At 35.1% G+C, this 27412-nt stretch overlaps 1 protein-coding gene across 4 annotated transcripts in view; it reads right to left on the bottom strand.

Moving 5' to 3' along the window:
- Positions 1–27412, bottom strand: part of LOC109727260 (SPX domain-containing membrane protein Os06g0129400-like) — a 34769-nt gene that overhangs the window by 5952 nt on the left and 1405 nt on the right. For all 4 annotated transcript variants that reach the window (XM_020257300.1, XM_020257301.1, XM_020257302.1 and 1 more), the window contains 9 exons: positions 27187–27269; positions 26424–26544; positions 24468–24779; positions 20260–20364; positions 19705–20159; positions 18437–18741; positions 17012–17193; positions 14225–14415; positions 12440–12573 (listed from right to left, as the gene is read on the bottom strand). In XM_020257300.1, coding sequence (XP_020112889.1) covers positions 12440–12573; positions 14225–14415; positions 17012–17193; positions 18437–18741; positions 19705–20159; positions 20260–20364; positions 24468–24779; positions 26424–26544; positions 27187–27239 — 1858 coding nt within the window. In that variant the 5' untranslated portion in view covers positions 27240–27269. Of the gene's footprint in view, positions 1–12439; positions 12574–14224; positions 14416–17011; positions 17194–18436; positions 18742–19704; positions 20160–20259; positions 20365–24467; positions 24780–26423; positions 26545–27186; positions 27270–27412 lie in introns of those variants that run through there.

The following is a 27412-nucleotide window of genomic DNA, read 5'->3' as shown; positions in this document are numbered from 1 at the left end:
AACATTTTGCTCAAAAAAATCATTAGAAAAGAGGGAAAAAAAGATGAAGATTATGGTAAAGAGAAGAACGAAACTGCTGCAAGACGCTTGCTTGGGAGCTTGTTGGAAATGGAACGACATTGGAGGCACCCGGCGTGCGCACTGCCTGGGGGTCTTCGACCTACCCACCCCAATTTTCAAGCGTAGGTTCGCCGGACCGACAACACAGAGAACAGACAAGGTCCACTGTGCAATCCGTGAGGTCATTTTTGGAAGAGGAAGGCCATTAGGGTACGAAAGGTGATGTTAATGTTGATGAGATCATTAGCCGTTTAGATTTCGATTCAACCAGTCTTTGATTTTAAATATATAGGTGGGCCCTTTTTTTATAAATACGTTGGGTTTAGTTGCGGGTAAATATTTAAAATAATATCTATATTATTTATTTATATAAAATATAATTATAAAGATGTAAGTATTTTTTTTTGGCTTTTAGGACTTCAGATTCTAAACGGCCTTGCATTTATTTTTAACTATATTATATCATATTAAAATTTGTTCGCGGTTCCGGTTTCGGGCTGGGACTTTGCGGCTCGAAGCATACAGTAATCTCTATCGATCATATCCGTCGAGACTTATTTAATTCTTTGCTTATCAATATCCCATTCCTATCCGATCCTTAATCGCCGTAATCACTCGTTCAGTTGCATACTTCGGTAAAATTCGCGGTACCTCCATATCCATTTCACTCCCCTAGAAATAAGCCCTTTTTATGCCCACCCTATTCTGAACATGTAAGAAATTTTTTAGCGTTCTGGATATTCCTTCGCTTAAGGAGTTATTCGCAAGGCTACACGCGATTACCCTTATTCCTTAGTAACCTGCCTGGACAATACATTGATGCAAAAGAGCGTTCTGTATTCAAGCGCATGTTAGAAATCGGTCAGCGATTTCCTTCTTCGTGCTTCAAACATTGCTTGCTGCTACTACCTCGCTGTTTCCCATTCACCATCGAATTTTGCCATATTACCTGTCCTCCTTCTCTTTGCCTCTGCTAACTCCATTACACTCACACTACTGGGTACGTATGAAAGGAGATACTGAGCGAGATCTCCTCATTCTCCCAGTTGACTTACTGCTCCAACCACCCTTCACCTCGCTGCCCTCTCTCCTCGATCTCTATCGTCATCTTCGCTATTTCAATCCCCACTCTTCTGTGTCTCTTTCCTTTAGAACCTCGGGCATATTAAGCGCAGGCAAGATCTGAAGCTTAAATCAATTGACCTATTCATCTTAATTCTCTAATTTCTCTCATTCTTCGTTCAGGGACTCCTCTCTCACTATCACTCTCGTCCTCTCTCCTACCAAACAGCCTGCTATCCTTGAGCAACGAATCTCATCCAGCATCTATCTTTATTGCGGTAAGACCCTCTCAAAATCTTGCAGTAACACTTATTAATATGATTTATATTTGTGAGGGCACCCAACATCTTTGGTTGCCTGGTTGTTTATCAAATCACCATTTACTAGTACTATTTGGTTATCAGTAAGAAATATGTGTTCAAGTGTTTCCCCTTATAAGGTCAATGCAAATGAAGGTAAGCTTTTTTTCATAGTTGTCTTAAACTCCAGTTCTTTGCTCTAATATATTTTCGTGAGTTGTTACTATTATTCTCTGCTCGGTGTATTGAGTATTTGTTTGTGATAAAAATTATTTTTGAAAGAGGAACTTGAGGTAGGCTTCTAGAGCTACTATTAATATAGATATATACATTTTATTAAAGCTTCTATCTTTAAGATTACTTATTTGTTTATTGTTAAAATCTTAATTTTTGAAAATATTTTTTATTTCTTGAATTTCAATGATATTTGTCTCAAGTTGCAAGATTTTTTATTTAATGCCCCAATTTCGATTTACGATCCATGGTATCGTGGTAAGAATCAGAAATAGCTGTAGGTATAGAAGATAAGCTAAGAGAGGCGACTTATTCTACTAATAAATTCAATCTTGATTGTGAGCTGAAATTAACTTTCAGATTTAAATGGGATAGGAAAATGTGGCAAGCCCCGAATGTGATTTTAGAAATTTGTTGGTTTGGATTCTGGGTGTGGTTTGATTCGATGGAGAAGTTTATAAAAAGGTATGAATAGGGGCAGGGGATTTGAGGAGGTATCTATGTTTAGGTGGTGTCTTTTAAAACGATTGCAGCCGCTTGGTTTCTATTTGAACTTCCCCTAAGACTTAAAAATAAGAAAATTATTTGAGATCTTTTCTTTTCTGCGCGATGTGTTTGATATTTATAATTATAATTATTTTTTATTACTCTCAAATGGCTTCCTCCGCAAAAAGACGGGAATGCTATCTTTTGCTAAAAAATAAAAGCCCAATAAATCGATGATCCTCACCAAAATAGCCAAAGTTTTCAGAGTGCTTCTGCAAGAGTCATCAAAAAATGAAGTGTTGATTAGAGAACTGATACTGAAAAATGGTTCTGCAATGTTGAACTTTAATGAAGAGGAGCTGTTCTTGAAAATTTGTTGAATGAAATTTTACGTTGGGCATGGGACTAGGATAGTTCACGACTTCAACTAAAGGACAAATTTAAGTCTTATACAAGTCACTTTACAAAATCAGTGAATTTTGAAACTGTCATATATTTTAACTATTCAAAACTCTAGCCAACAAAAAAGGTGGGGTGTGGGATACACATAGAACATTCCAATAGCCAGTTGACCAAGTGTTGGGAGCATCATAGCAGTATGTTTTGTATATTACAACCTCTTTTCTCAGGTATTTTTTTTTTACTATAATATATTTATGATGCAAATGTTATTTGTTGTTGTTCAATAATATAGGAAATTCCAGGCATTATGCGAAAAATGTAGGGCAATGGCATTTACTGTCATATCAAGGCTAATTGGTTCTTATCTGAAAAGGACTACAACCGGAAAGGCGTAGGCATTATACTTACATAGATGGATGTCAGAAGGGGATGTTCGCAAGCACTTCTCGTTCCTCAACGGCTACACAAAATTGACATGGAGAGCTTTTAGGAAAAGATTTGGCGAGATTATTGATACAAATTTACTTTCTCACTCCGACTCCGGCAATTATAAGCAGTACATGATAGTGCTCTAGCCGAACTTTATAAAGATGAAGAGGCTTGTTGTGTCATCACCAAATCCTATCTTCTCTTAAACTCTTTTTGGTTATCTTATATTGCTCAGTTTCTCGGCCGGAAATTGGCATTATATCTTCGATTTTAACCAAAGGACACGGTCGATGACGACCGCTTCATGTCTTCCGCAATCATACGAATAGGATTTTGTTGGTTCCGTAAGGTCGTCTTCGTAGTTCACTTAACTCCTTTCGTTTTTTTATATGGTGTCTTTGCTTTGGCCTTGCAATCTCTGATGGTGCGTAAATTTTATGGTTTTGTTACATCGGCCATGCCAATTGGCGATTGGTTTCGCTTCATGCCATTTGATTAATCGGACGTTTGCTGGTACTTCACTGTCTGAGATGATTTTTCTCAAAAATTTTCTTCTTTTCAATAGGGTCTCGAGCCAAGGGTTGTATGCGAGCCATCATGACTACTCGTCGACGAGGATTCTATATCCCCCTCGGTCTCCCTAAACTGCCGGTTTCAAGTTCGCCTGTCTGAATGTTGACGCTTTGGGCAGATATCTAGAAATTCTGTTTTGAGCGAAATGGTTTCTCTGGGTACTCATTTCTTTCTACTATTGATAGGTAATATTAAGACTTTTTGCCATCAATAAGTCTTTTTGTATTTTCATCGAGTCAATTTGGCCTGGATTCGTGGAGCTTTATCTGAGCCTTTCTGATGTCTCTGCTTCGAATTTTCTCCATTCGCTCAGATCGGACGCCATGAATTCTCTCCTTTCATTATGGTCTTTTCTCAGTGGATAAATTATTTCCAATCTTTCATTGATCGATTTAGCCTTGCCACCTTATTCAACGCGAAGTGTTTCTCTTGGTGTAGGCAATTGCTTTCGTTGTTTTCTTAATACCGCAATTTGCCTTCCTTTTGTGGTCCACATATTGAACTGCGATGGAAAACGGATTCTTTGTCAGATTCCATATTTTATTTTCTTCGCGTCGACGATATGATGCAACCTTAGTTTATTTCTTTTATGAATCTGCTTTTTAAAGGTCAGTGCATCAATTTGTTCTATGGCTCCATGATTTGGTGCCTTGTACAATATTTATATCATTTTTCAGTCCTCTCCAGGAGGTATAGTTTGACCCTACTTGCAGCTGGAATATCGGCCTCTACTTTAGCAACCGTATCAAAGATTAATCAGGTTTTTAGAAACTCAAATGGATAGTGTATGTATACTCGTGTTTTTTGCTCGCTTGATTTACAGGCTTTAACGGGCACATTTTATGGCTGGCGGTTTTTCACTATTATGCCACATAGTATTTGGCCTTCAGGTCAGAGCCGAATCCATCTGGTTTCTTTTAAATGTATTTCGGCTCTCTTTGAAGCGAAGATTCTTCAAGGAAGATATATTCTTCTTTTTTTTCTTTAGCTGTTTCGGCTCATCTGGGCAGATTTCATTTGTTTCCTTTGAAATTGCTACATATTAAGCACCCGAATCCAAATCAATAAGATATTGGAAAATATATTGTTCTTCAAAATTGATCTTTAATTTTAGAAGTATAAGCCAATATAAATCCATATTGGAATTTATTCCGCATTTTACAAATCACGGGCATACTTGCCGTTTAATCGGTTCAAATAGCTCTTAAACCGATTATCTATTCTTTGCTAAATTGGCTAGCTATAAGCAATCGAATTTCTGGTACTGATCTATAATTGTTTATGAAATTCTTTTTTTATATCGTCCAGATTCAGACAGAATTCGTGATGGTACTTATATATAAGTAAGCTGTTCTTGATTAACCGAGGTATTAAATAATTCTAAGTTTTTAAAGAACGGATCTGCAGAGCATTTCGGCATTAATGTACGATAAATCCGCACAATGTCTCGACCGTGTTTTCCAGGTCACACTAGAAATTTTCACTTCTGGCCATCAATTTGCGGTAAGGATGTTAAATGTATCTATATTTGCTGGATAAGGAGATCTATAACACAGGCCGCATGCCGGACTTGCGTGGCCACTCGAAGTCATTTTGGATGGCTTTTGCATATTGAAGTTATATTTCATTGTTGTTCCCTGCAAGCGACTGGTACCTGTGCTATGCATTCCTGGTGGTAGTCTGAAGTTGCCATAGAGGTTAACCCCTTGTATTTCGGAGCCTGCCCCCCAGCCTGCTCTAATATTTTGGAAATGATATCACCATTGGTGGGAGGGAGGTGGTAAACCCCAGGCTATTTCTGCGTTAGTTGACGCGTTTTCTGCAGAATGGTCTGCTAAAATTGCTGAAATGGTGGCCCTGCGTGTTGGGTGTTGGGACGCTGACCGGTGTTACAAGATTTATGTTAACCAGGTATGTAATACAGGCCGTTGCCCCAGATGTTACAGGTTGTTATTTACGAGTCAATGATTGCCCTTTCGGGCAGCATTTTGTTAGAGGCCGTGATGATTGTGGCAGTACTGCATTAAAACGGGACGTATTTCTATGACTATTTTGGCTTCAGTTTGTAGACCATGTGTACATTTGGTCACAGCGTTGAGCACAATTAGGCTCTTGGTTGTATCAGGATTTGACCATAGTTCACTTCAAGTTGGCAAACTGCTTGGCGTTCGCCAAATTATCTAAATTATGGTTTGATCGTTCTGGAATTTCTTTAGGAACGACCTATTGCGCAAATTATGCAATTATCACTTGGCCAAAGTAACTTCAGTAGAAAGTAAATTTACCTAGACTTGGTGTCCACGGTGCGTGCCAAAAAATTTGTATAAGAGCCGAATTCCTTCTCTTTGACACCGATCAAAGATCTTTCTCTGGAAGCGTGTTCGGGATTAGGAACGGCTACCGATTTAGTGGACCCTCAGAAGTTGCGCCTTCGACTTGGAGTCAAGCGATTTCGCGCTGATGAGGAGATCGGATCTAGACCGAGTTCAAAGACTTTTATTGTAGACTCGGTTGCAGCCTGGATGAGACCGATTGTACAGAACCAGCACGGGTTTTGGGTCGGGCTGAATGAGCCGAATGCTTTTATATTGGAATTATGTTGCAAACACATACTAAGGGATCGAAGTGTGCTTGAGGGCATACAGACTGGTTGATCTCCTTAAATTGTACTCTAGGAAAACGGTAAATGCTGTGAGAAAGTAAAAGAATTACAAGTTAGATACTCCTAGAAAATGCAGAAAATTGCAGAGGAAATAAAGGTAGTTTTTTCTGTTTGGAAAACAGACACTTTCTAGACGTTATTTGCACTATTTTATAGGATCGTCCCTACAGTCCGTATTCCCTATCCATGATCGGCTCACTACTATTTTTTCGGGCCATTATTCAGCGATCAGAACGCATTGGTAACCACTCGCCAGTTCTATAGTACGTTCCCTCCGGTTTATACTCAGGTGTTTCTTCAATATTATTGTTGAGCTTCCGCATGTGCACATCAAATATCTTTTTTAATCCTTGATTCTTATGAGATTAGGATTGAGTGGAGAAGCACAACTACACTGGCCACATTATTGGCCAAAGAGATTATCAGATGTAAAATTGGCAAGTTTTCTATTAGTTGCATGTTTTTTTTTCGTTTGAGTTGTGGGAGAACTGAATGTTTTTTTAAATCTTAGACTTTGGACAATAGTTAAGTTAAAGTTACAACCTGCTTGCATTATTTTTTTATGTTGAATCATGATCGTAGTTGTAGAGTTTAATCTACTTTTTCATCGTTACTGTTCTGTCAGTGCAATTCAAAGAAATTTCATCTTAAATCTAGAGTTATGAGTCACAATGTTAGGTTGCATGTTTTATTTGTATAATATTGATTTAATAATTTCCATAATTTATTATGAAATAGAATTCTATATTTCCATAATACAATGCAAGGGCAAATTTTGGATTTTCAAAATTTACGATCATCTTTTTACCTTTCTCACACTATCATCCTATACATAACCAAACACAATTTCATTTCATCAAAAAAAACTTAAATTACTAACGTTTTACAAACAAAACGCAATGTTTTAAATGTAATCCCGGAATTAGCAAGCTATCCAGGTATAAAAAAATAAACATATATTCTGTTATACCCGAACAAATGGTACTAAGTTTTTCATTTATGTTATTTTTTCGTCAGTTTTCAAATTAACGGCTTTATAGGGGGTAACAGTGGCAATTTACCCCTTTAAAAACCATCTCTAAAATGGCTCTTAATGTAACACAATGTCTCCTAATCCCTATTTTAGGGATGTTTGGTTTGGCCGAAAATAAATCATTCGAAGTGGTACTTTTAAAAAGTGAACAATTTTATCAGTTATTTAGTTTGCGAAAGTGATATTGCAAGTTACTTTACAAAAGTGGGCTATTTTTTGACTTCGGCATTAAAAATTTAAAGTTACAAAATGTGGAGCTTAGTATAAGTTATATTGGTTTTAGCTTATCTGTTGAATTTATTTTTAAAGGTTTGAAGGTAAACGACATGATCACATTTATGAATTATATTTGTTAAATCAAACTTCAACATAATAATTTTTTGAATTCAAATTATGACATTTATATTTAATTTAAATTTAATAATTATTTATTTTATTTAAATTGAATGTCTAGAATTTAATTTAATTCAAATTTTAGAAATTTAAATTAATAAATTATTATTTAGCTTAATGTTCATTTTTGAACTTTGAATTTAAATTGTTCTAAATATAATTTCAAATTATTAGACTGAAATTTGAATTTAAAATTTAAAATTTTAGTTGAAATTCAAATTCAAATTAAATTTGTTATTTATATTTAATTTCATAAATTGAGTTTCAGTTTGAATTTGAATTCGAATTATGATTCAAAGGTTCAGTCGGAATTGTATTTAAACACAAATTTTAATTTTAATTTAACATATTATTCAAATTGTGAATTATATTTGAATTCAGACATTTAAGCAAAGATAATTTAAAAGATATGATTCCAAATTATGAATTCAAATTGAATACATGTTCAATTTCTTTTATTTGAACTTTTATTTAGAATTTAATTTCAATTAATGAGTATATAGACTTATAACTTTAAATTCAATTGTTAATTTGTTCTTAATTTTTAATTATACAATTAACTGCAGATTTAAGTTAAACATTTAAATGTTAAGATATAATTTGATTATGAATATAAAATATAAATTTAAATTTAAAAATTTTGAGATTTAAATTGCGATATGAGTGTTATTTATAGTTTCACTTATTTATCATAGATTAAGCAACTAAAAAATGACAAAGACTGAGATTTTACATATTTCACTTTATATAACCAATCAACATTTGAACTGAAATAAATCACTTTTTGTGAAATTACTTTTGCTAAAAGTGACTTTTTTTTTTCACTTAGAGTCATTTCGGCCAACCAAATATGCTCTTATAGTATCCGTGCTCTATGATTTCAAAGCGTGTAGGTGATTCTTGATGTGCTCATCTTTTTTAAAAACAGGAAGCAGCTCGACTTCTCTAGCCAATACTTGTCGCGAAACACAGGCTATATCGCCGCATCGCCATCGAATCGAGTTGAACCCGTCGGGTGAACTAGGGATGCTATTCTAAAGGCCTTAGTTACGGAATAATCAGGTTGTGAGAAACTCGATGCTAACTTTTCTAATGTTTTTGGTAGAACTCTTTTTTTTTTTTTTTTTTTTTTCGCGATGTCTGGCAGCATTGAAGAAAACCGCGAAGAGGGCAGGCGAGACCACCGTGCAGAGTGATCTCGCGTCCTCTGAACGTAGAGGAAAGATGAATAGGATAAGTGGTGCGCACTATAGGAAGGCTTCAGCTAGCAGTTTTACTAGTAAACATAATCACATTATTCTCGTCCATCAAAAAACAGTTCTGATTTAAATTTGATTATGAGTGTGACGCTGATTAAAGATAGAAATAGAAGCCCCGTATCTACGGATGCAGAGCAAGCCCAAACAAAACTTCACAATAAAATTCAATTATCATGGTCTAATTTAATTAATCTCTACAACATGAACGGAAAATGAAATCACAACTTACATCCGAAATCACCACGTCAAGACAGGAATTAAACATTAAGGATAAGAGCATTTATTAACGAATTCCAAACTTCTAAAAGCATACGGGACCACAGACTGATCAAGGTGCGCTGATCCAAAGAACAACCCCAATCCAGAGTCCTTCCGTAAAATAATTTGCAGATACTTAACTTAATGGAACAAAACGTCAATATTACCAAGTTTTTTATATTGAACACAATCAGAGCTTTCCGCGAGGGCATCCACAAAAAAATTCAATTCTATTGGACATGAATGAATCAATCGACTCTTATTCAGAGGAGCCAAAGCTAGCTAGTCTAAGTAAGCTAATGACTTTCATTAGAAAGAGAGTTTATGTATCGACGACTGTGGCGACAATCTGAGGCAACAAGATGACCAAGGCGGGAGCAATGGTGCGTTGAGAGTTGTCTGTAACCCAAATACCAGCCAGGGTGAATCGTGCCGTCTGCTACCACTCGAGCAACAGGTTCAGTTCGCGACAGAAGCCCGCGTTGTAGCGTTCTCGCGTGCAAGGCGCGTTACATAACTATTGTGAGAGAAGGAGAGATTGACACTCTGCATTGCGCCATATATTGTTATTTTATGTGGGAGAAGAATGAATCCAAACTTATATCGAGCAATCAATTCAACGATAGAACATTCCTTGCGAAAAATATATATTTAGATACATTGTCACATTTCTAAATATTGAGAAAAGGGTATAGGCAAAGGTTGTCTAAACCGTCGCATACCATCTATGTACAACTTCACCAAGTCATAAGGAGATCAATACAAGTTCGAACAATAGGTAACAAATATGCAAAAGTTTTTTATGTCAATACTTATTTTACTTATGCCCTGTTTCTCAAATTAGACATTATGCAGCATAGACTCTTGTGATGGTCATATTATCATATAACATAAGTTCTTTATTTTGAGTGAAGGTAACTCTTGTCGTGTCGGCACAAACGGTTAGATTGGAAATTTCTAATAAAATTAAATCAAATCTAATTACAATAGGGAACCTCCAACATGTTGCAAACCAGCTGAGACTTCAATATTATTTGCATATTGATATATGCACTATATATACTACTAGCACCTTAGCCCAAGAGAACTTCGGCGTGTGCGCAGGCCGGAGATATCCATAGGTGTGCTCCAAGAACTAAACTAGCTACAGGAGTGGCCCCACGATCGAGGGAACGTTTTCCTGCAGAAATTGAGGCAAGAATTTATCCGCGAAAAAGGTAATGATTCGATCTTACTTTTCTCCTTTAATCTTAAAGAACATGAGGGATCCTAATTGCGTGGTTTTTGAGATTAGATCTCGAGAGTTTTTCAAAATCAAATTTGTTTGATTTCTTTTTCCGCTGCGTTTTACCGTACGCAATTTTCTAACAATTTCACCGACCGTCCCTAGAGCAAGTGGCAAAGGGCTTGGTGGTTGGTACCCGAAACTCAAGTTCGAATCCTAGTTGATTCACATTTCCAGCTAAGTTTATTTCTAAATGAAATAAATGAAGCGGGTAGCGTGCTACCTATCTCTCAAACAAAAAAGAAAAAAAAGAAAAAAAAAAGTTATTTCGGTAGCAAATAGTCTACAAGTATTCAAGACCTGAACCTATAAGATTGTATTCTGCCGATAGATTGGCTAGACATGCTCCTGCACAAAATATAAACATAAAGAATAGGAGAGAGAAAAACCAATAGCACACATCTTAACACAGTACTGAATAAGCAAAATAAAAATGTCCTATTTATGCACTCAACAACTGCTTAATTTGGGGGACACAACAGATGAATAACTCAAGTTAGCCCTCTTATTCTGCCAAATAAACACAAACTCAAAGAAAGGGAAAATAGCTTTTGTGGTCAAACATTGCTACTCTAAGATACCATAGGAATCCAATGGAATAGCCATATGCTTCGCTTTATTCCTCATTATCCTCATAACTATTATAGACTACAGTAATCCCCACAATTACATGCATCTCTGGCAATCATTAAATTAATCAAATATGACCACAAAACTGGCTTTTCTCCGTTATCCTCGAGTAGCGGAATAACATAGAATGTATATAAACTTTGTCCTTGAAGAAAATGTACCGCAGATTTCTTGGCTAACAAAGTAGTGAGTTAAGTAAAAGCACATGCTACCTGGTGATGAGTAGAAAGATTTGTTCCAGCAATTTTCTGGGCGGTGAATTGATTAGGAAGACTAGTAATCCATTCTAAATGTACAAAGCGTAATAGGTACTACTCTTACGTCAAACTTAGATAGTTACTACTCCTCTTAGTCTTCTTTTGTCTTATTTATGTCACAATAATTCTAGCAATTAAAATTGAAACATGCCTCCAAATATGAATATGATATCTAAAACTACGGACAAACTATAATCATTGCAGCAATTCTTGCCTTGAGTATTTTGACTCATAATTACACAATTCTTAGAAAGCATGTTCTACAAACTTATCATAGACGGATGATTGAAAATAATAAATAACATATATTTTCCTTATTTGAAATAAAAGGGAAAATATTAGTGGCTTCTGACGACCGAACGCTATATATATATATATATATATATATTAGGTCTTGTATGCTATTAGGAGCATGGAGGCCTCCGTGCTCCTAAGCCGTTTTCAATGATGGAGCTTCCGAATCGATGATTGGCTCCGTTAAACTTGATGTAGCGTATTTGAAGTATCTAGAAAATAAATTTTGCGATTTTTTTGATATCATTTACCTCGCGATCAAAAGGGTTCAATATTAATGGCTGAAAAAAAAAATCTCACAAAGAGTGGTGATATAATACTAAAATTTCTCATCCAATAGTATACTATTAATAGTATATATAAAGTTAAGCTAGAATACTATTAATAGTATTTGCCCTCTTTTGCTATCAAGTTTTTAGCCTTTGGATCAATTCCTTTGATTATTTATAACCATTGAATTAAATATTATAACCTAGTAGGGACCACTCAATCCTAGGAGGACTACTCAACCTTAAGGGACTAATATCATCCTACTCCTACAATTTCTCATCCAAGGGTTAAAAACTTGATAGCAAAAGGGGTCAAATACTATCAATAGTATTCCAGCTCAACTCTCTCTCTCTCTCTCTCTCTCTCTCTCTCTCTCTCTCTCTCTCTCTCTCTCTCTATATATATATATATATATATATATATATATATATATGGGCTACCTCATTTAATGGTGGTAAGTATACAATAATTGGATTTCTATAGACAAGCAGAGAAATAGAGAAACTCAATCCGGCAAATAATATTACAGACAAGTAAATAATTCATATATTACCTTCTAGAACTTCAGCTGATACAAATGTGATGAGTGCTGATGTCACATATTGTGGAACTGTATACGAACTTGTGACATGGAAGCTGAAGATAATGCCTACAAGAACCATAATCTCTGATGCTAGCAAGATTTGCCTGCAAAACATCAATAATCAAGTATTAAAAATAAGTAAAAACTACACTCAATAGATATTGTGAATACTCCAGACTTTAATTATTGACAATCAATATCAAATCAAAATATATGACATGTACAAACACGAGTTGTTTTTGAAATTGTAAGAAGTAAATGAATGAAAAAGGGCAAAAGGGAGCAGCAATATTCTAGATGACCAAAGAAAAAATGCAGTCATACATAACTGACCTGTGGGCAAAGCTTCGATGAGAAAATAGTAATTTCATTGTAAATTTGCATAAGACCACTGAAACTAAATCGTAAATAGATAGCTTTACGAGTGCTATAAAAGTCTATTCAAACATGCTAGTAAGCAAATCCAAGAGGGATTATAGTTGTAGAAGAAAACTTAGGTGAGATATGGTGTTTTGGGATGCTTTAGAAAATTAGCTACATTTTCCAGTATGGTTATTTACTTGTCTTCTTAGAAGAGAGATGATTGTTCTTATATATGTAATTAGCAACTTTCGAATTGTGAAGTTCCAAGGGAACAACAGTATAATTATATGTCATTGTATTCTATTAAGAATTCATCAGCAGCCATAAAATTTCTCCAACATGAAAATTATATCAGTTGAACTTTATGTTAGAATCTCCAAATATATGTATTCATCTCCAAATATACGTATTCCCTGATTATATCAGTTCTATCAAAACAGTGATAAAATAACTATGGAAGTTTAACATACTAACATCCAATATTAATTAATTGGAAATGCAGATTAATTGTAAATTGAGGCTTGACATCAGATATCATATTTCTGATCATAGTATTGAGAAAAAGAAAGGTTCAAAAATTTCTATCCATCACTATTATGGCTCAAATGAAATACCAAAAGTTTTCGTTGAGGGTGTAATGAAACTACAGTAGTGATTACAAGTGCAGTTTCAGGATTAAACATAGCAGCTAGGTAAACACTAAACTAGTGATAGTCCAGTAATAAACAAAAAACGCTTGTTATTTTTTGCCAGATATATTTTTGGCAAACTATCCATTGTTACTAATTTAATGCTTCCATAAATTCTAACGAATGAAAAAAGATTTACATGTGTACTGGTTCCTTGATTATTTGACACTAAGTAAACTTAGCATCAGTCATTCTGAAGCAAATAAATTCATAATCTATAAATATTTTCAGAGTTACCATAGGGTTCATCCGAACAATCTCTATTAACATCTTAACGTACATCATAGTGTTCATATCACCATACAATTTCTATATATATGTAGAACATAATGCAAGTTTTTCTAGTTCAGTACTATGACTGACTAAATAGTAGATGTCAAACAGACTCCAAATTGGGGTTTAGCAGTAATGTAATTGACAGAAAAATAGACACCAAACAGATTCTTAATTTGGATCCACTCAGTGAGAAACATAAGCATTAAACATCTAATTTCTTCTTCCATAAGGGTAATTAGTTTGATAATGAATCTTCAAATGGTAAAGTAGTAATGCAAAAGAGATCCAATTGCAAAAAGGGGAAACATTTAGAAAGTAATCTATCACACAATCCATTTTGTGGCATGAATAAGACTATTGTGGCATGATAAATCATAAGATATAATCAATAATAACATCAGTGAAGAAAAACATCACCGTACCCTACCTATCTTCAAACATGTTGCTTATATAGGTCCCAACAACAGCATTAACAGGAAGAACTGTTAACCCAAGGACTGCTAGAAATATTGCCACTGAGCTTGTAGTCCAACGAAAGTAATGACCGGTGATGACACTTGATTCAGAAAGTAAAATCTCCATTGCATATTTAAGCATGAAGTATATCAATAACTGGACCTAACAAAATGAAAACAGAGAGAAAAAAAGTAGATTAGAGAAACTATTCAAAGCCAGAAAATTCCTGAATTCTGCCTGTTACTGTTAAGAATATACTGGAAAAAGGATCTGATTTTCACCAACAGATAGAATTATATCTATCAAACAGAAAAAAGTAAGACAATCATGATTCCTTTGTAGTATATATGAGAATGGTACCAAAGTTATATTAAGTTATTCTAGTTGCTCAATTAAGCAAGTTGCAAGCATCCATGCTTCCTTCAAAAGAAACAAACCATAATCAAGCACGGGCGCAAGTCTTTCATTCTTGTTTACCAAGCAGTCTATTTTACTTAGTAAGCTTTTTCTCCTACTTCCCATAGGTGTATGCAGATAGTTTGACTTAGTATGATAGTTTGACTTAGTATGCATGATGGGGGGTGGTTATTTATCAACAAAATCAAGTCTACAGAAAACTGATCTAGTTGACAGAAAAATGTAATAAACTTACACACGCATGCATGAGATCAGACATAATCCACTAGATATAAAACCACTGGATAATTAACTCATACAAAATGCTGGGCATCAATGAGGTTGCCGGCATAGTAGAAAATGGAGGAATATATAACCCTTTATTCCTAGTTTTCTTTTTGATATCTAGTTAAATAAACACATCTTTAATATACTTTGCTTAAGGCCAAAGTTCTCACACATTAGTGTATATTTTTTGGTGAATTTTAATCTCATAAAGGTTCTCACCCCAGCTTTTAATTATTATATTCTGGTTTTGGCCAGGACTAAACTAATTTAATATAAAAACCCAAACTGGCATATTTTGAAGCAGGACATACCAAACCCTATCCCTTTTTGCTGTAGTGGATCGGTTTCAACCGTAAGTTTAAACCTTGTTCCTCATCTATGTAACCCTACAGATTGGAACCAAAAGTCAGAGCTCCAACAGTGACGGTATTTATTATTTTAGTCAAGTGATTCACTAATGCTCTACCTCAATCAAGTCCTCATTTACTCAAAGCATCTCTAATCTTTCCCATGACTGAAAATGCACCTTTGCTTGCCTCCCAATCTAGAGTTCAGCTAGATAATTCATTGATTGTAGCTCAAAGCTTCTTATTAGCTTGCCATATTTGTTGATATATATCACCAAAACCACCTTGAATAAACTATTTGCAGGACGGACAAGAGATTCTTAGTTTTGTTCTAGAGAGAAATAAACAAATTCATAGTTTCATTCTCGAAGCTTTTATTAGCACCTCATATTTGCTTCTATTATATCTCACTGAAATCACATTTGATAAATAAATTGAGGGTTCAGAAACAATGGTTCGCCTATTGACTTAAATCAGACCAGCAATCACCACAGGAAGACAATTTCTTAACTTTTACCGGCACTGCAACATGAATCTCTTTTTAGAAAAACCATATCAGAAATTCCTTTTCCAGCCTTCCAAGAGAATCTTAACTTCTTTAATTAGCTTCTACCAACATCCTTCATAAAAATTGTTCATTTAATGTACATTGATTGTTCCTGTACTGTTGAAAATGACCATAAGTGATTTGTTATATTTTCCATTCTCAGCATTCTATCCTCAGAACTTGGTCAGTATCAGAAGCAGTACATGGTATCATGTCATGAGTCATACACAGAAAGCAAATAGAAACTAATTACTAGGATTGTGACTAGCAAGTGAGCATCCATTTATAAAGCATTAATGTGCAGTCATCTCCTTGACTTGCCAACAGATACTGGCCTGGCCGATAATGTTAAGTAGATTTAATTCAAACCACCATACTTCACTACAACATCAGAAGTCCATCTTTATACTATCTCTATCACTAATATGATAGATTGGCAATGAGATTTTGGAAGTTGAAATTCAATTCAAAATTCTACTGAAAAAAGAAATTCAATTCAAAATCTGCCAGAAATTTTTAAGATTAAAGTGGAGCTGCAAACATAAAGCTTCAAAGAGAGCCATGCACCACTATGAATGGTATTTTCTCTATGAAGTAGCTGCTATAATAGTGTTGATTAAGAATAGTAGTTACATAACAATCTTGATATACGAGCTCTGTGAGTACTGTACGACTTTGTATGTTCACCCATGGAATAGACTATAGGATTACAATGAGTTGGTCAGAAAATTGCAACAGGTGCAATTGATCCAATGAACCTTAGGTAACATTCCAAACCTTCAGGTCCACAGATAGTATAACCAATATATAGGGTAATTGAAGTTGCAAGATTTACCAGAACATTTAGAAGAAAGTATAAGAATTTAGTAAATCAGAGCAAATGAGGGTATATGAAGACTACATAAAAGGTAAAGACATAATTTCAAGAAACCATGCATTATTTAAGAACAACAACATCTATTGTTAGATAAGTTATTGAACTGTGAAAAAAAAAGAAATAAAGAAAGAAAGAAAAGTTCTACACTAACATACATGTTGATGTAAAATATCGATTTTGAATGCTAGACTTTATGCTCATGGAGTAGTAACAGTACTTAATAATCTTAATACGTAAAATAAGTCGGTCAATAACAAAAAAAGTACAATGGATTTGAGAGATACTTAAAGTAACATTTCAAACCTTTACTGATGGTGTAAGCAATCTATAGGCTGATCTAAGTGAAGTTGCAGGTTTCCGAGAATCTTCTGAGGCTTCTTCACTTTCATCAATATCATGGTCATCATCTTCATTTTGTTTGTCTTCAGAGCTTAAGAGCAAAGGTTGTGCAAGTCCATTTTCTAGTTCATCAGTTACAACATGTCCTGCTAACACAAATGCACCACTTTGTTAAGAATTTAGAAATAAATGCTGAAAGTCACTAACTCTTTGTTCACCTCAAAAGAATTTATGAAGCACGGCATGATATGAAAAGATCAACAATGCCAATCGACGAAAAAATAAACTTGACCCCTAATTTACGGCTGTGTCATTGGAGTGTCCTAAAGATATATTGCAAATCATCAAACACCTATGGTTGACAAGAACTGCTGCATGTGAACAAACAGTAAGGGCATGCATTGAACTAACGAATCAGCAATCTGGAACTTAATTTGCCACTTTACTTTCTTTCAATCATTTCTTTTGTTCACAGTCTACTTAGTTTTGCTCCAAAAGTTCTTAAATTGAAAATAGTGGCTGATTTTGAATTAGGTTCTTAAGATTGAAAGTTGAAACAAGGAAAATCTGCATGGAAAGGAAAATTTTGACTTCTTGTGAGTTGGACCCTCAATTTTCTAATAACAAAGCACTAGACTATCAATAGCTTTCCAACTCCTGCAAAGGGTACTAGACGACTCGGATTAATCAAGCGGGACTTTTCATTGCCTAGAAATGAGTATTATGATTCAGTTATGCTGTTGATTCAAAAAAATTAAAGTTGATTTATAAACCTTCTAGAGAAACAATGTTTCTCATAAGTGTCAAGTAATTAATAAGGAAAAGGGCAACAAAACCAATCAAAAGTAAAGGGCATAGCATTATATGAAATTATAGGCTCGCTTTACAGTATAGTATACTTTTGATTTGGTACACTTTTAGCTCTTTACACATGTTCTAGCATAAACCTTTGCTTTAGGTTGAATTTAACCATGTTATAATTGCTTATGGTGCCGTTCAGGAAATGATGGAGAGATGAGTAAAGGCCTATGACATTGCAAAATAGGATCAGAATTGGGTCAAAAAAAAGGAGGTTCTTTATTGCTGTTCTTAGAACAGTTCAAGAGTTGCCTTTAAAAGTTTTATGGACCAATTTACTCGGCAGCCACGCTAAATAATTACGGCTTATGAGGTTAAGATATCACCGCCAAAAGGCTTCCTAGCTTTATAAAGCATGTTGCATTATAAGCTATACGAGTGACACAAAACAAAATTCGGGTAGCTGTTTGCTTCCCAGACATCAGACCGTCAAAGGACATTCATGACATCCCAAGTTGATTGGACAGTACATAACATTGCAATCATTATTGCATAGTATATAAGAGGATGGTTGGGCAAATTCTAACATACCAGAGCCAGAGCCAGAACCCTCTGGAATGTTCACTTCGGTATCTCGTACTGGCTCTTTGAATGAAATCCACAACCAAATTAAGTATGCAAGCCAAGCAAATGCCATCACCCAACCAGGTAAAGTGTCCTCATTGAAAGTAAAAGCATACAGCTTGAAGTTAGATTGAAGCAAACCAGCTAGCGCAGGACCACAAGCCATGCCAAGTGCACTTGCACTAACAAACCCTGCAGAAGCCTGCATGCGGATTTTAGAAGGCACGCAGTCACTGATGTATCTACGGTTGACTGCCCTAGCAGAACCCATCCTGCATACAGATATGTCATTAGTTTATGAACGTAGAACTAAATAGTGTCATAGTAGAGTAACAATCTCAATCTCATACTGGCGCGAAAGAGAGGTGCAAGGTTATGAAATTTATGAGAAGTTATTCAGAATAATTATGACCTACAAGGGAACTAAAGGATGTCTGTCATGAGTAACAACAGCTAACCTATGAAGTAATCATCAAGACTAACATGCTAAGTGTATCGTCTTATCTTGCAACTATAGAACTATTGCCCTTTTGTGATTACTTTTGAAAGATACAAACAATGCAATTTGATTGGAAGGCCTAAAAGAAAAAAAAGGGGGGGGGGGGGGGGGGGGGNGGGGAGGGGGAGGAAGGAAGGAATAAGATTAAGAAAGACAACAAAACACAAAAAGAGATGTGTAGAGATACAAGGAGATGAACATGCACCTAGCACAAATTATGGATAAAGGGGGTAGTAGAGAGCAGGAGGGAGCAGAGATACAAGGAGATGTTCATTTCATATTGATAAGCATACGCTAATAGAACCAATTGATAATAAAAACTACAGCCAGAATTGATCAACTACTTGTGTTATAGTCCACCAATCAATCTATAAACTAATGAAAGCTTCTCAATGGCGGAAATTTACAGCTTTCCATAGACTTGAGATTTTCTATTCACAAGAGAAAACAAAGTCAATACTCAGTATTGACCTTGAAAACTTCCAATTCCTCTTAATAGGCCTACAAATTCTCTTCTAGGAGCTAGTTCTTCATTGATTTAATCTTGCCACCTTCTCTATATGAGTGAAAATAAGAAAACTTTTAAGATGCAACCTCTAATTATTGCTACCCTTTCTGATATCTGAGCTTATGACTTGTCAAAAGTATGCCTTTTCATAACCTTACAAAGTTTCAAAATACATATATCAAAAAAATAAACAAAGTATTACATAAGAGAGATGCCATTATCACTTACCCACACAGTAGACGGCCAATAAGGAGAATCACTATGGAGTTCATATCATAAGCCAACGCATATAAAACGTTCCCCAAGAAAAGCACTATACTGCTAAAGACAAGTGGTCTGAAGTATGACTTATTTGACCATGCACTAAAGTAAACTGAAGAGAAAATTTGTGCAACAGCCATTGACCCAATAATCACACCGCAAACTGTGGCAGGAGCCCCAAGGCTCACTGAGTAGTCATCAGCAGTTGGAACGATGATGTATGTGTTGACCATATAAAGGAATGTGTTCACCAAATTTAAAAGAAGAGAAATAAAACTGTATCTCTGCTCCTCTATTTGTTCTTCATCTGCACTTGGAACCTCTTCTTGGGTAATAAGGGCATGTTGTCCCAAAAAGCGAAGAAAGTTTGTTGACCGTGTTAGCTTATCTACTGATGCATTTATTACATCAATAATAGGGTCCTGCAATGGTGAAAACATGAGTATGTTTACTGATAGTTTTACCCTGATAAAAAATTTCCGAGTAATGGACAGGGAAAATAACAAAGATGAAATGTGAGACCTTTGGCGTAGCAGATGGTTGATCATAAATGGATAAGTAGCTTCCTTGACACTCTTGGAGATCTGCAAGGTTGCGTGACAAGGCTCCTACAACAGCTCCTAAACCCTGTTGAATTAAATTAATGCCTTGAAAGATGCATCAATGTGAAAGACGACCCTTTGATATCATAAACAAAATAAAACATGCTGCAGAAAGAAATACAACCGGAAGAAATGTTATGAAAAAGAAAGCAAAGATAAAGCCTAGTTTGGGATTGTGTTGCCAGATGCTTCTCCATTCATGGTTCCCACCACCATTTCATAGCACCGGCAGAGAGAAGCTTGAAAGCATTTTCAGGTTTTTTTTTTTTTTTTTTTGGCGCTCTAAAACATCGAAACTGATGCATTTGGATAACTCAATCCCCATGTAGGCCTATGTGCCTGCATGGCCTAGCTTTCACAATAACTTCTCTACTCAGAAAAATAGCAGCTAGGCATATGGCAAGCTTTGGCTCTGGCTGGAAGCTGAGATTAGCATTTGAACCCCAAATACATAAGCTCCAACTTGAAGCTTCCGCTTCTCCTGCAGTCAGGGTGGAACAAGGATTTTCATGAACGGAGGGGCAAAACTGAAATTTTATTCAATAACAATATCATAATTGGTGAATGTTGTTTGACTCGTGATGTTTTTGTTAGGCTTGAGTAAAAGATGTTTCACTAGAAGTGATATGTACAAATAAAGTTTAATACATAAAGATTTCTAATATAGAAAAGATGATACTATTTATCAAAATATAAATATATATATATATATATATATATATAGAGAGAGAGAGAGAGAGAGAGAGAGAGAGAAAGAACGGCTTGTGTGCTTTTGAAAGCACGGAGGTCTCTATGCTTTCAAGTTATTTTCGATGATGGGACATCCAATTCAATGATCGACTCAATTAAACATGATCTATACTATTTGAACTATTTAGAAACCAAATTTCATAATTTTTCAATATCATTTGCCAAGTAATCAAATGGTCTCAAAAATAGCTATTTTAAAGGTCATGTGGCATGTTTGTAAATTGTAAGTTCACCGGTTAGAACAATCCAAATTAGGCGAAATTTTAATAAAAAATTATTTTTACCATCGAAAGGAAGATTAGTACTTCCTATTTGAAATTTAAGTCTTCTACCACTGTTTGCTATAATATTTTTATTTTCAGCCGATCATTTTGAGTCTATTCGTTCACTAGGCAAATAAAGTAAAAAAATTATAAAATTTGGTTTCTAGATAGTTTCAATAGTGTAGATCATGTCTTGGGGAGCCAATCGTCGACTCGTGGGTCCCATCATCAGAAACAACTTGAAAGTATGGAGATCTCCATGCTTTTAAAAGTATACTAGCCTATATATATATATATAAGGCTACTATATTCTTATGAGTACGGAGGCCTTCATACTCATAAGTCGTTTTTTATGATAGAGCTTCCGAATCGACAATCCATACCGTTAAACATAATCTAGAGCATTTAAATATTCTAGAAACAAAGTTTGATAATTTTTGACATCATATACTTTACGATCAAAAGGTCTCAAAATTAATAATTTTAGTGGTCGGTATAGATTGTTTTCTAGTTTAACAGTGTAGAAGAATTGTGTTAGAATCTCGAATTTCAAAACCACAAGGTTTTCTAATCCTACTCTGTTTTGGTTATCCCATTAAGTTTAGAATATGCCTAATCTTATTGAGATTATTTCCAATCTTAGTGGATTTGTATTCCTAATTATATTAGGATTTAGTCACTACTATAAATATACCCTTTATTCTATTATTAATTTGATGCGGCAGATGAGAGGGATTATGGGTGTATTTTTTGGAATTAGAGTTTTATGAGAGAGGCATATTTTGTACACCATTTTAATTATAATGAAGATCTCCACTGCATCTTTGCCTATGGATGTAGGCCAGTGGCCGAACTATGTAAATATTTGTGTGCTTTATTTTTCTTCTCTCTTTCTCAATTCTCTTTTGGTATTTTTACCCCCAATGAACTAGATCTTTTCCGCTTTTGTAATTCTAATCTTGAATTAAAGAAATCAATACTCTATTTCTAAGAGATTGTTTGATTTTGACCGTTCATTTTATACCCACTTGATGGGCTTTACTATAAATTTGAAAAATCACAAAATTCGGTTTCTAGATACTTCAAATGCTCTAAATTATGTTTAATGGTATGGATAGTCAATTCGAAAATTCTATCATAAAAAACGACTTATGAGTATAAAACTTTGGGAAACTAATAATTCGTTTACTACAACTTTTGAACTTTACTAAACTTTAAACTAAAGATTTGTGAAGTTCACCATAGTACAAGTTGCCACGGGTAGCAACTAAACCTCCGAGATAGTAGCTTTTGTTTACCCACCGTTACCTCGGGCAAACGATAGCTATCATAAGCTCGAGTTGAGAGAGAGAGAGAGAGAGAGAGAGAGAGAGAGAAAGAGAGAGAGAGAGAGAGAGAGATATATATATATATATATATATATATCTAGTTCTCTCTCTCTCTCGCTCTCAAGCCGATGATATGATAATAATCATACTAGCGGAAGANCGTTCATTTTTGTGTCCACTCGATGGATAAGAGAACAATATCGAAAATGTATGAAATTTGATTTCTAAACACTTCGAGTGGTATAGATCATGTTCAACGGTGCCGATCGTCGATTTAGAGGCTCCATCATCGAAAACAAATGGGTAGCAACAAAGCCCGTTTGCTATCGATAGTATTCTAGCTCAACTCTCTCTCTCTCTCTCTCTCTCTCTCTCTCTCGCTCTCTCTCTCTCTCTCTCTATATATATATATATATATATATATCAAATACTGCATGATAAAGCAATTTGACGTGCATAGAGAAAATATAATTTATAATGCACAAGTGCACACCAATCCCACCAATAGAAAAATATTCTAAAAGCATTCTTTTTTAGTAGTCCAGCCTTCTAGTCTTAAGTATTCCTTTTTATCTTCTAGAGATGGCAATTCCGCCGCGCCCATGGAAGCAGTCCCAAAGGCTGTGGGGATGGGAATGATTTTGCCCTTAACGAGAAAAGAAATAGAAAAAACTTTCTCTACGATCATGGCGATGGGGCGGAGGAGTGGATAGTTCNATCCCAGTCTGCGTGTCCCCACCCATTCCACCCCCCAACCCCAACCCCAACCCCAACCCCAACCCCTCGGTGAAATCCCCTGCTACTGCTACATAAAAATTCTAAATATATATTACATATGTTGTATGTATTAATTCATTGATATGAATAATTTATCAATATAGCTTTACTTTCTTAACAATTTCTTTTTATCACATGTAACTAGAATATTTAGTTAATTATATAGCAAATAAGTTATAGAGGTAAGTTGATGTGTTATAGCTAATATATTAGTAGTAAAAATGGAACAAACAAAATTATTAGATAGAAAATAGAATGATTCAAATGAATATTCAAATACTTAAATAAAAAAAAATTAACTCAACATATTTTTTGGAAACTCCACAGGGATGAAAATGGGTGGCATTCTATCCCCATTAGCTGGAATAGGGTAGAGACGAGGCCCCTATATACTTACCGAGGGGGTTGACGGGAACGGGCCACCCACACCCGCCTTGCCCTGCCCCTTTGCAATTTCTACTAATTACCTAGCTATCCTCATTTACCATATTTAGCAAAAGTTAGGGGGAAAAAATTAAGCAAAGAAAATCCAAAAGAAGATCTGTATTATCTGTTGAGAAAAACTGCAACGATTCAAAGAAGAATTGTTCATTATGGTCAAGTTTGTGAGAATCTTACTCCTTTCTTTGATTGTCATAGCATGATAGGTGGAAATTTTTCGAAAGTTTAAGGGGTAAAAATAAGGATTGAGATTAGATTAGTTACTAGCTTTGAAATAGGCAAATATAAAAATAGATCTTGACCAGAGGATCTAAAAAATATAAAGGAATTATCGCGACTATTTGCAGGGCCATTGACTTTGCTTACCTCCATTAGTTCTACCCATATGATTTAATGGGAAGTTGTTGGAGAGTGTAATCAAAAAGCTATTAGTGTTTTTTCCAACAGCTTTACTCAACAACATTCTCTGCAAAAGCTCCAGCCAACCCAAGCAAGTTCTTAAATAGAAAAATTCCTTATTCTTCAAGCAAAGAAAGTTTTGACATGTAGATTTGGATTCAGTACATTACCACTTGTTTGAAGACTTGTTGCAATTGAGAATATGGATGATTTGATCTACTGGTCAAATAGTAGTCTGTAAATCTATAGCCAAAGCGCTTATCAAACTTCTTCAAAATCTTTCGAATACCAGTGGCATTCAAATCGACAAATCTAAGAAGCTTTACAAGATCCTGCCCAACTGCTCTATAGGCCTCTCGTAGTTCGGATATCCGAGATATATCTGGCTGCTCGAATAGAATTGCACGCTGCTTCCCTAATTTCTCTATCCTGCTCGCTAAAAGCCCTTGTTGTTCCAAAAGAAAAAGAACAATCTTTTCGATCTGGAACAAAACAAACAACAAAAGTGAAATCCTCATAGAAGTTATTTCATAAAAGAGCTTCAAGAAATGAGCACTTCAATATCCTGATAAGTAAAAACAAATATGATAAATTGATCTAACAAGCTATCAAGAGGCCTAAAAATAGAACACAACTAAGCAAACGTTGTTTCTGTTCTAATCTATATATGACTTTTAATCATCAATGTTGTCTGTTTTACTGCACCAATGATGAAAACTTTGAAGAACTAAGAAGATACTCTAAGGACACAACTTTCATTTAGCAATTTCAAACGAAAAAAAAAGAAAAAAAAAAAAAACACTTGAGTGTGTTGGTTTACATTAAAAGATAATGAGAGTATGGACATGGTAAACAGGCAAGGAGATTTGGAAATTCAAATTTAACAATGGTAAATGGCAAACTAGTTACACTTGCAGGGTTGACATGCCAAACTCAACTTCGAATAAACAACCTAGAAGAAAATCTAAAATTCAAGCAGAGACATTTAACCTAATATATAAAGGAGCAACACCAATAATACAAAGACAATTAATAGCCCTTATCTATGAGTGATGGGTGCATTCCCAATTAAAATACATTTTTTCTGCATCAAAGCAAATCATATTATTGACAAAAAGTTAGTTCACTTTCAGTCCCGGAAATTTGGTTAACTACCACTTTAGTCCCTATACGAATTTAGCCCTTTACTTTCAGACCTTAGAACTAAGAGTCCAATTTTCATATGTATAACAATGAAGTCCTATATTTTGAGAAGAATAATTATCAAGTCTTTCTATAATTCTTCATCTCTAGAATAAAATGATAATACCTAACCGTCCATGTAAGCATCCAACATGATCTAGCAGGTACGAGTCTGTCTAAATCCCACATAACAAACAAACGTGTCTCTAGTCAGGAACATTACATTGTCAAGAACTTTCATTAGCAGACTGTCCTTTAAGTTAGACGTGAATTGACAGGTTTAATACACAGATTCGACCCTCTAGGCCACACCGGATACTCATGTGGATGCTTTGATTCTAGCGAAGGAAAGTAATGGAAGAACATGAATAAAGCACTTATTAAACTAAAAACGAAATGATTTGTTGATTTCCTGGAGACTATATCTGCAAGCAGTGTTTTATTGAGCACCTTCTCATTCTCAAGAAGATAGCTTAAGCCATGATAAAAGATAGCAGAATCAACCACAATAAGGGATTGAGGATAACCTTTGCTAGATGCTAAAGTAGGCAAAATTAGCTAGAACTACTCCGAAGGTCATAAAGTTCAAACAACAATTTTCATAGATAGCAAGGTGAGAAAGGGGCATGGGTCATGAAATGAAATGATTTTCACCAAATCAACAATCACGTTTCATGATTTTCACCAAATCAACAATCAAGTACTTTTGGGCAAGTATACAAACCCGTGAACATCTTTCAGCAAACCAAACAACAAACAAATTGCTACATCAACAGAATCAGGAAAATAATGTGTAATTCTACACTGACAAAAACAGCATTATTACTTATTATAATGGGGAATCACAGACGAGATCCAGCTAAAAGTTTCAGCCTTTTGATTGCAGTAAGCATGCAAAGGAATTTGTACTGTCATGCCAAAACATAGCTTATATTCCCAAATACCTGGTCATCAAGCATCCTCGAGAAGTCTTTGAGAATCTGTCGGCGATTTTTTCCACCTTGTTGAATTTGTTGGGCATATTGCTTTACTCTTTTCTTCATCAACTTGTAGTTAATATAGTAGCTGGAAACATCAACATGAGAATAAAAACAACTGCATAAGAATTCAGGCCACCAAATTGCAAATCAACAAGCACATAAAATCTCGCCAAAAAAAAGGACCAAGCCTGAAGCAGAACTATGTTTTCTTCTGCTCCAATCAACTTTAGCAAGGTACTCTAGGATCAGGGGCATCAAATGATAGATGACTAGCTCATCCCGTGCTAGCCGAAGTTTATTGAGCCTGAATAATAACCCAATTATCACTACAGTCGACCTATTCCAAATGTCATGGGATGTTGGTATGTTACCAAGGCTTCTCTTCTCCACCTCCTTTTCTTCTTTTTCTTCTTGAATCATCTTTATTCTTTCTTGTTCTTCTACTACACTGTTTTTGATATAGCCTCATATGCTAGATCAAAAGAGGAGAGAAAAAAAAATGTATGGAATGTGCTAATAAGGCCTACATAGTGTAATCTTGGCATCGACAAAAATAGCCGTAATAACCACATTAACAGTAACGTCATAAATTAGGATAGATAAGGTATAAGCAGAAAAAGTGTGGAAAAGACTGTGATACACTGCTAAAGATAACATAACAATTCACTGCCCATGCAAAAAATGATTGCAGAGAAACAACAGGAACGATTTGAGCCGCCAACAGTACCCTTTCCATTCTTCAACTTGATCAGACATCAACTTCTTTCCAAAATTAACCATCTTGACTTCCAATATTGTGAACCCCGCAACCTGCAATACAAAAAGGAAACAGATGAGATCACAGAGTACGACTAGATGGACATGAAGAATCGAACCACATGATCTCAAATGAAGTAAGAGCTAGTTATCAGTCAATCGAATCAGAAATATATTCGCTCCTCCGTACAGATCTA

The sequence above is a fragment of the Ananas comosus genome, linkage group 22 (assembly GCF_001540865.1).
Source record: "Ananas comosus cultivar F153 linkage group 22, ASM154086v1, whole genome shotgun sequence".
NCBI lineage: Eukaryota > Viridiplantae > Streptophyta > Magnoliopsida > Poales > Bromeliaceae > Ananas > Ananas comosus.
This window is presented reverse-complemented; position numbering and strand designations above follow the sequence as displayed.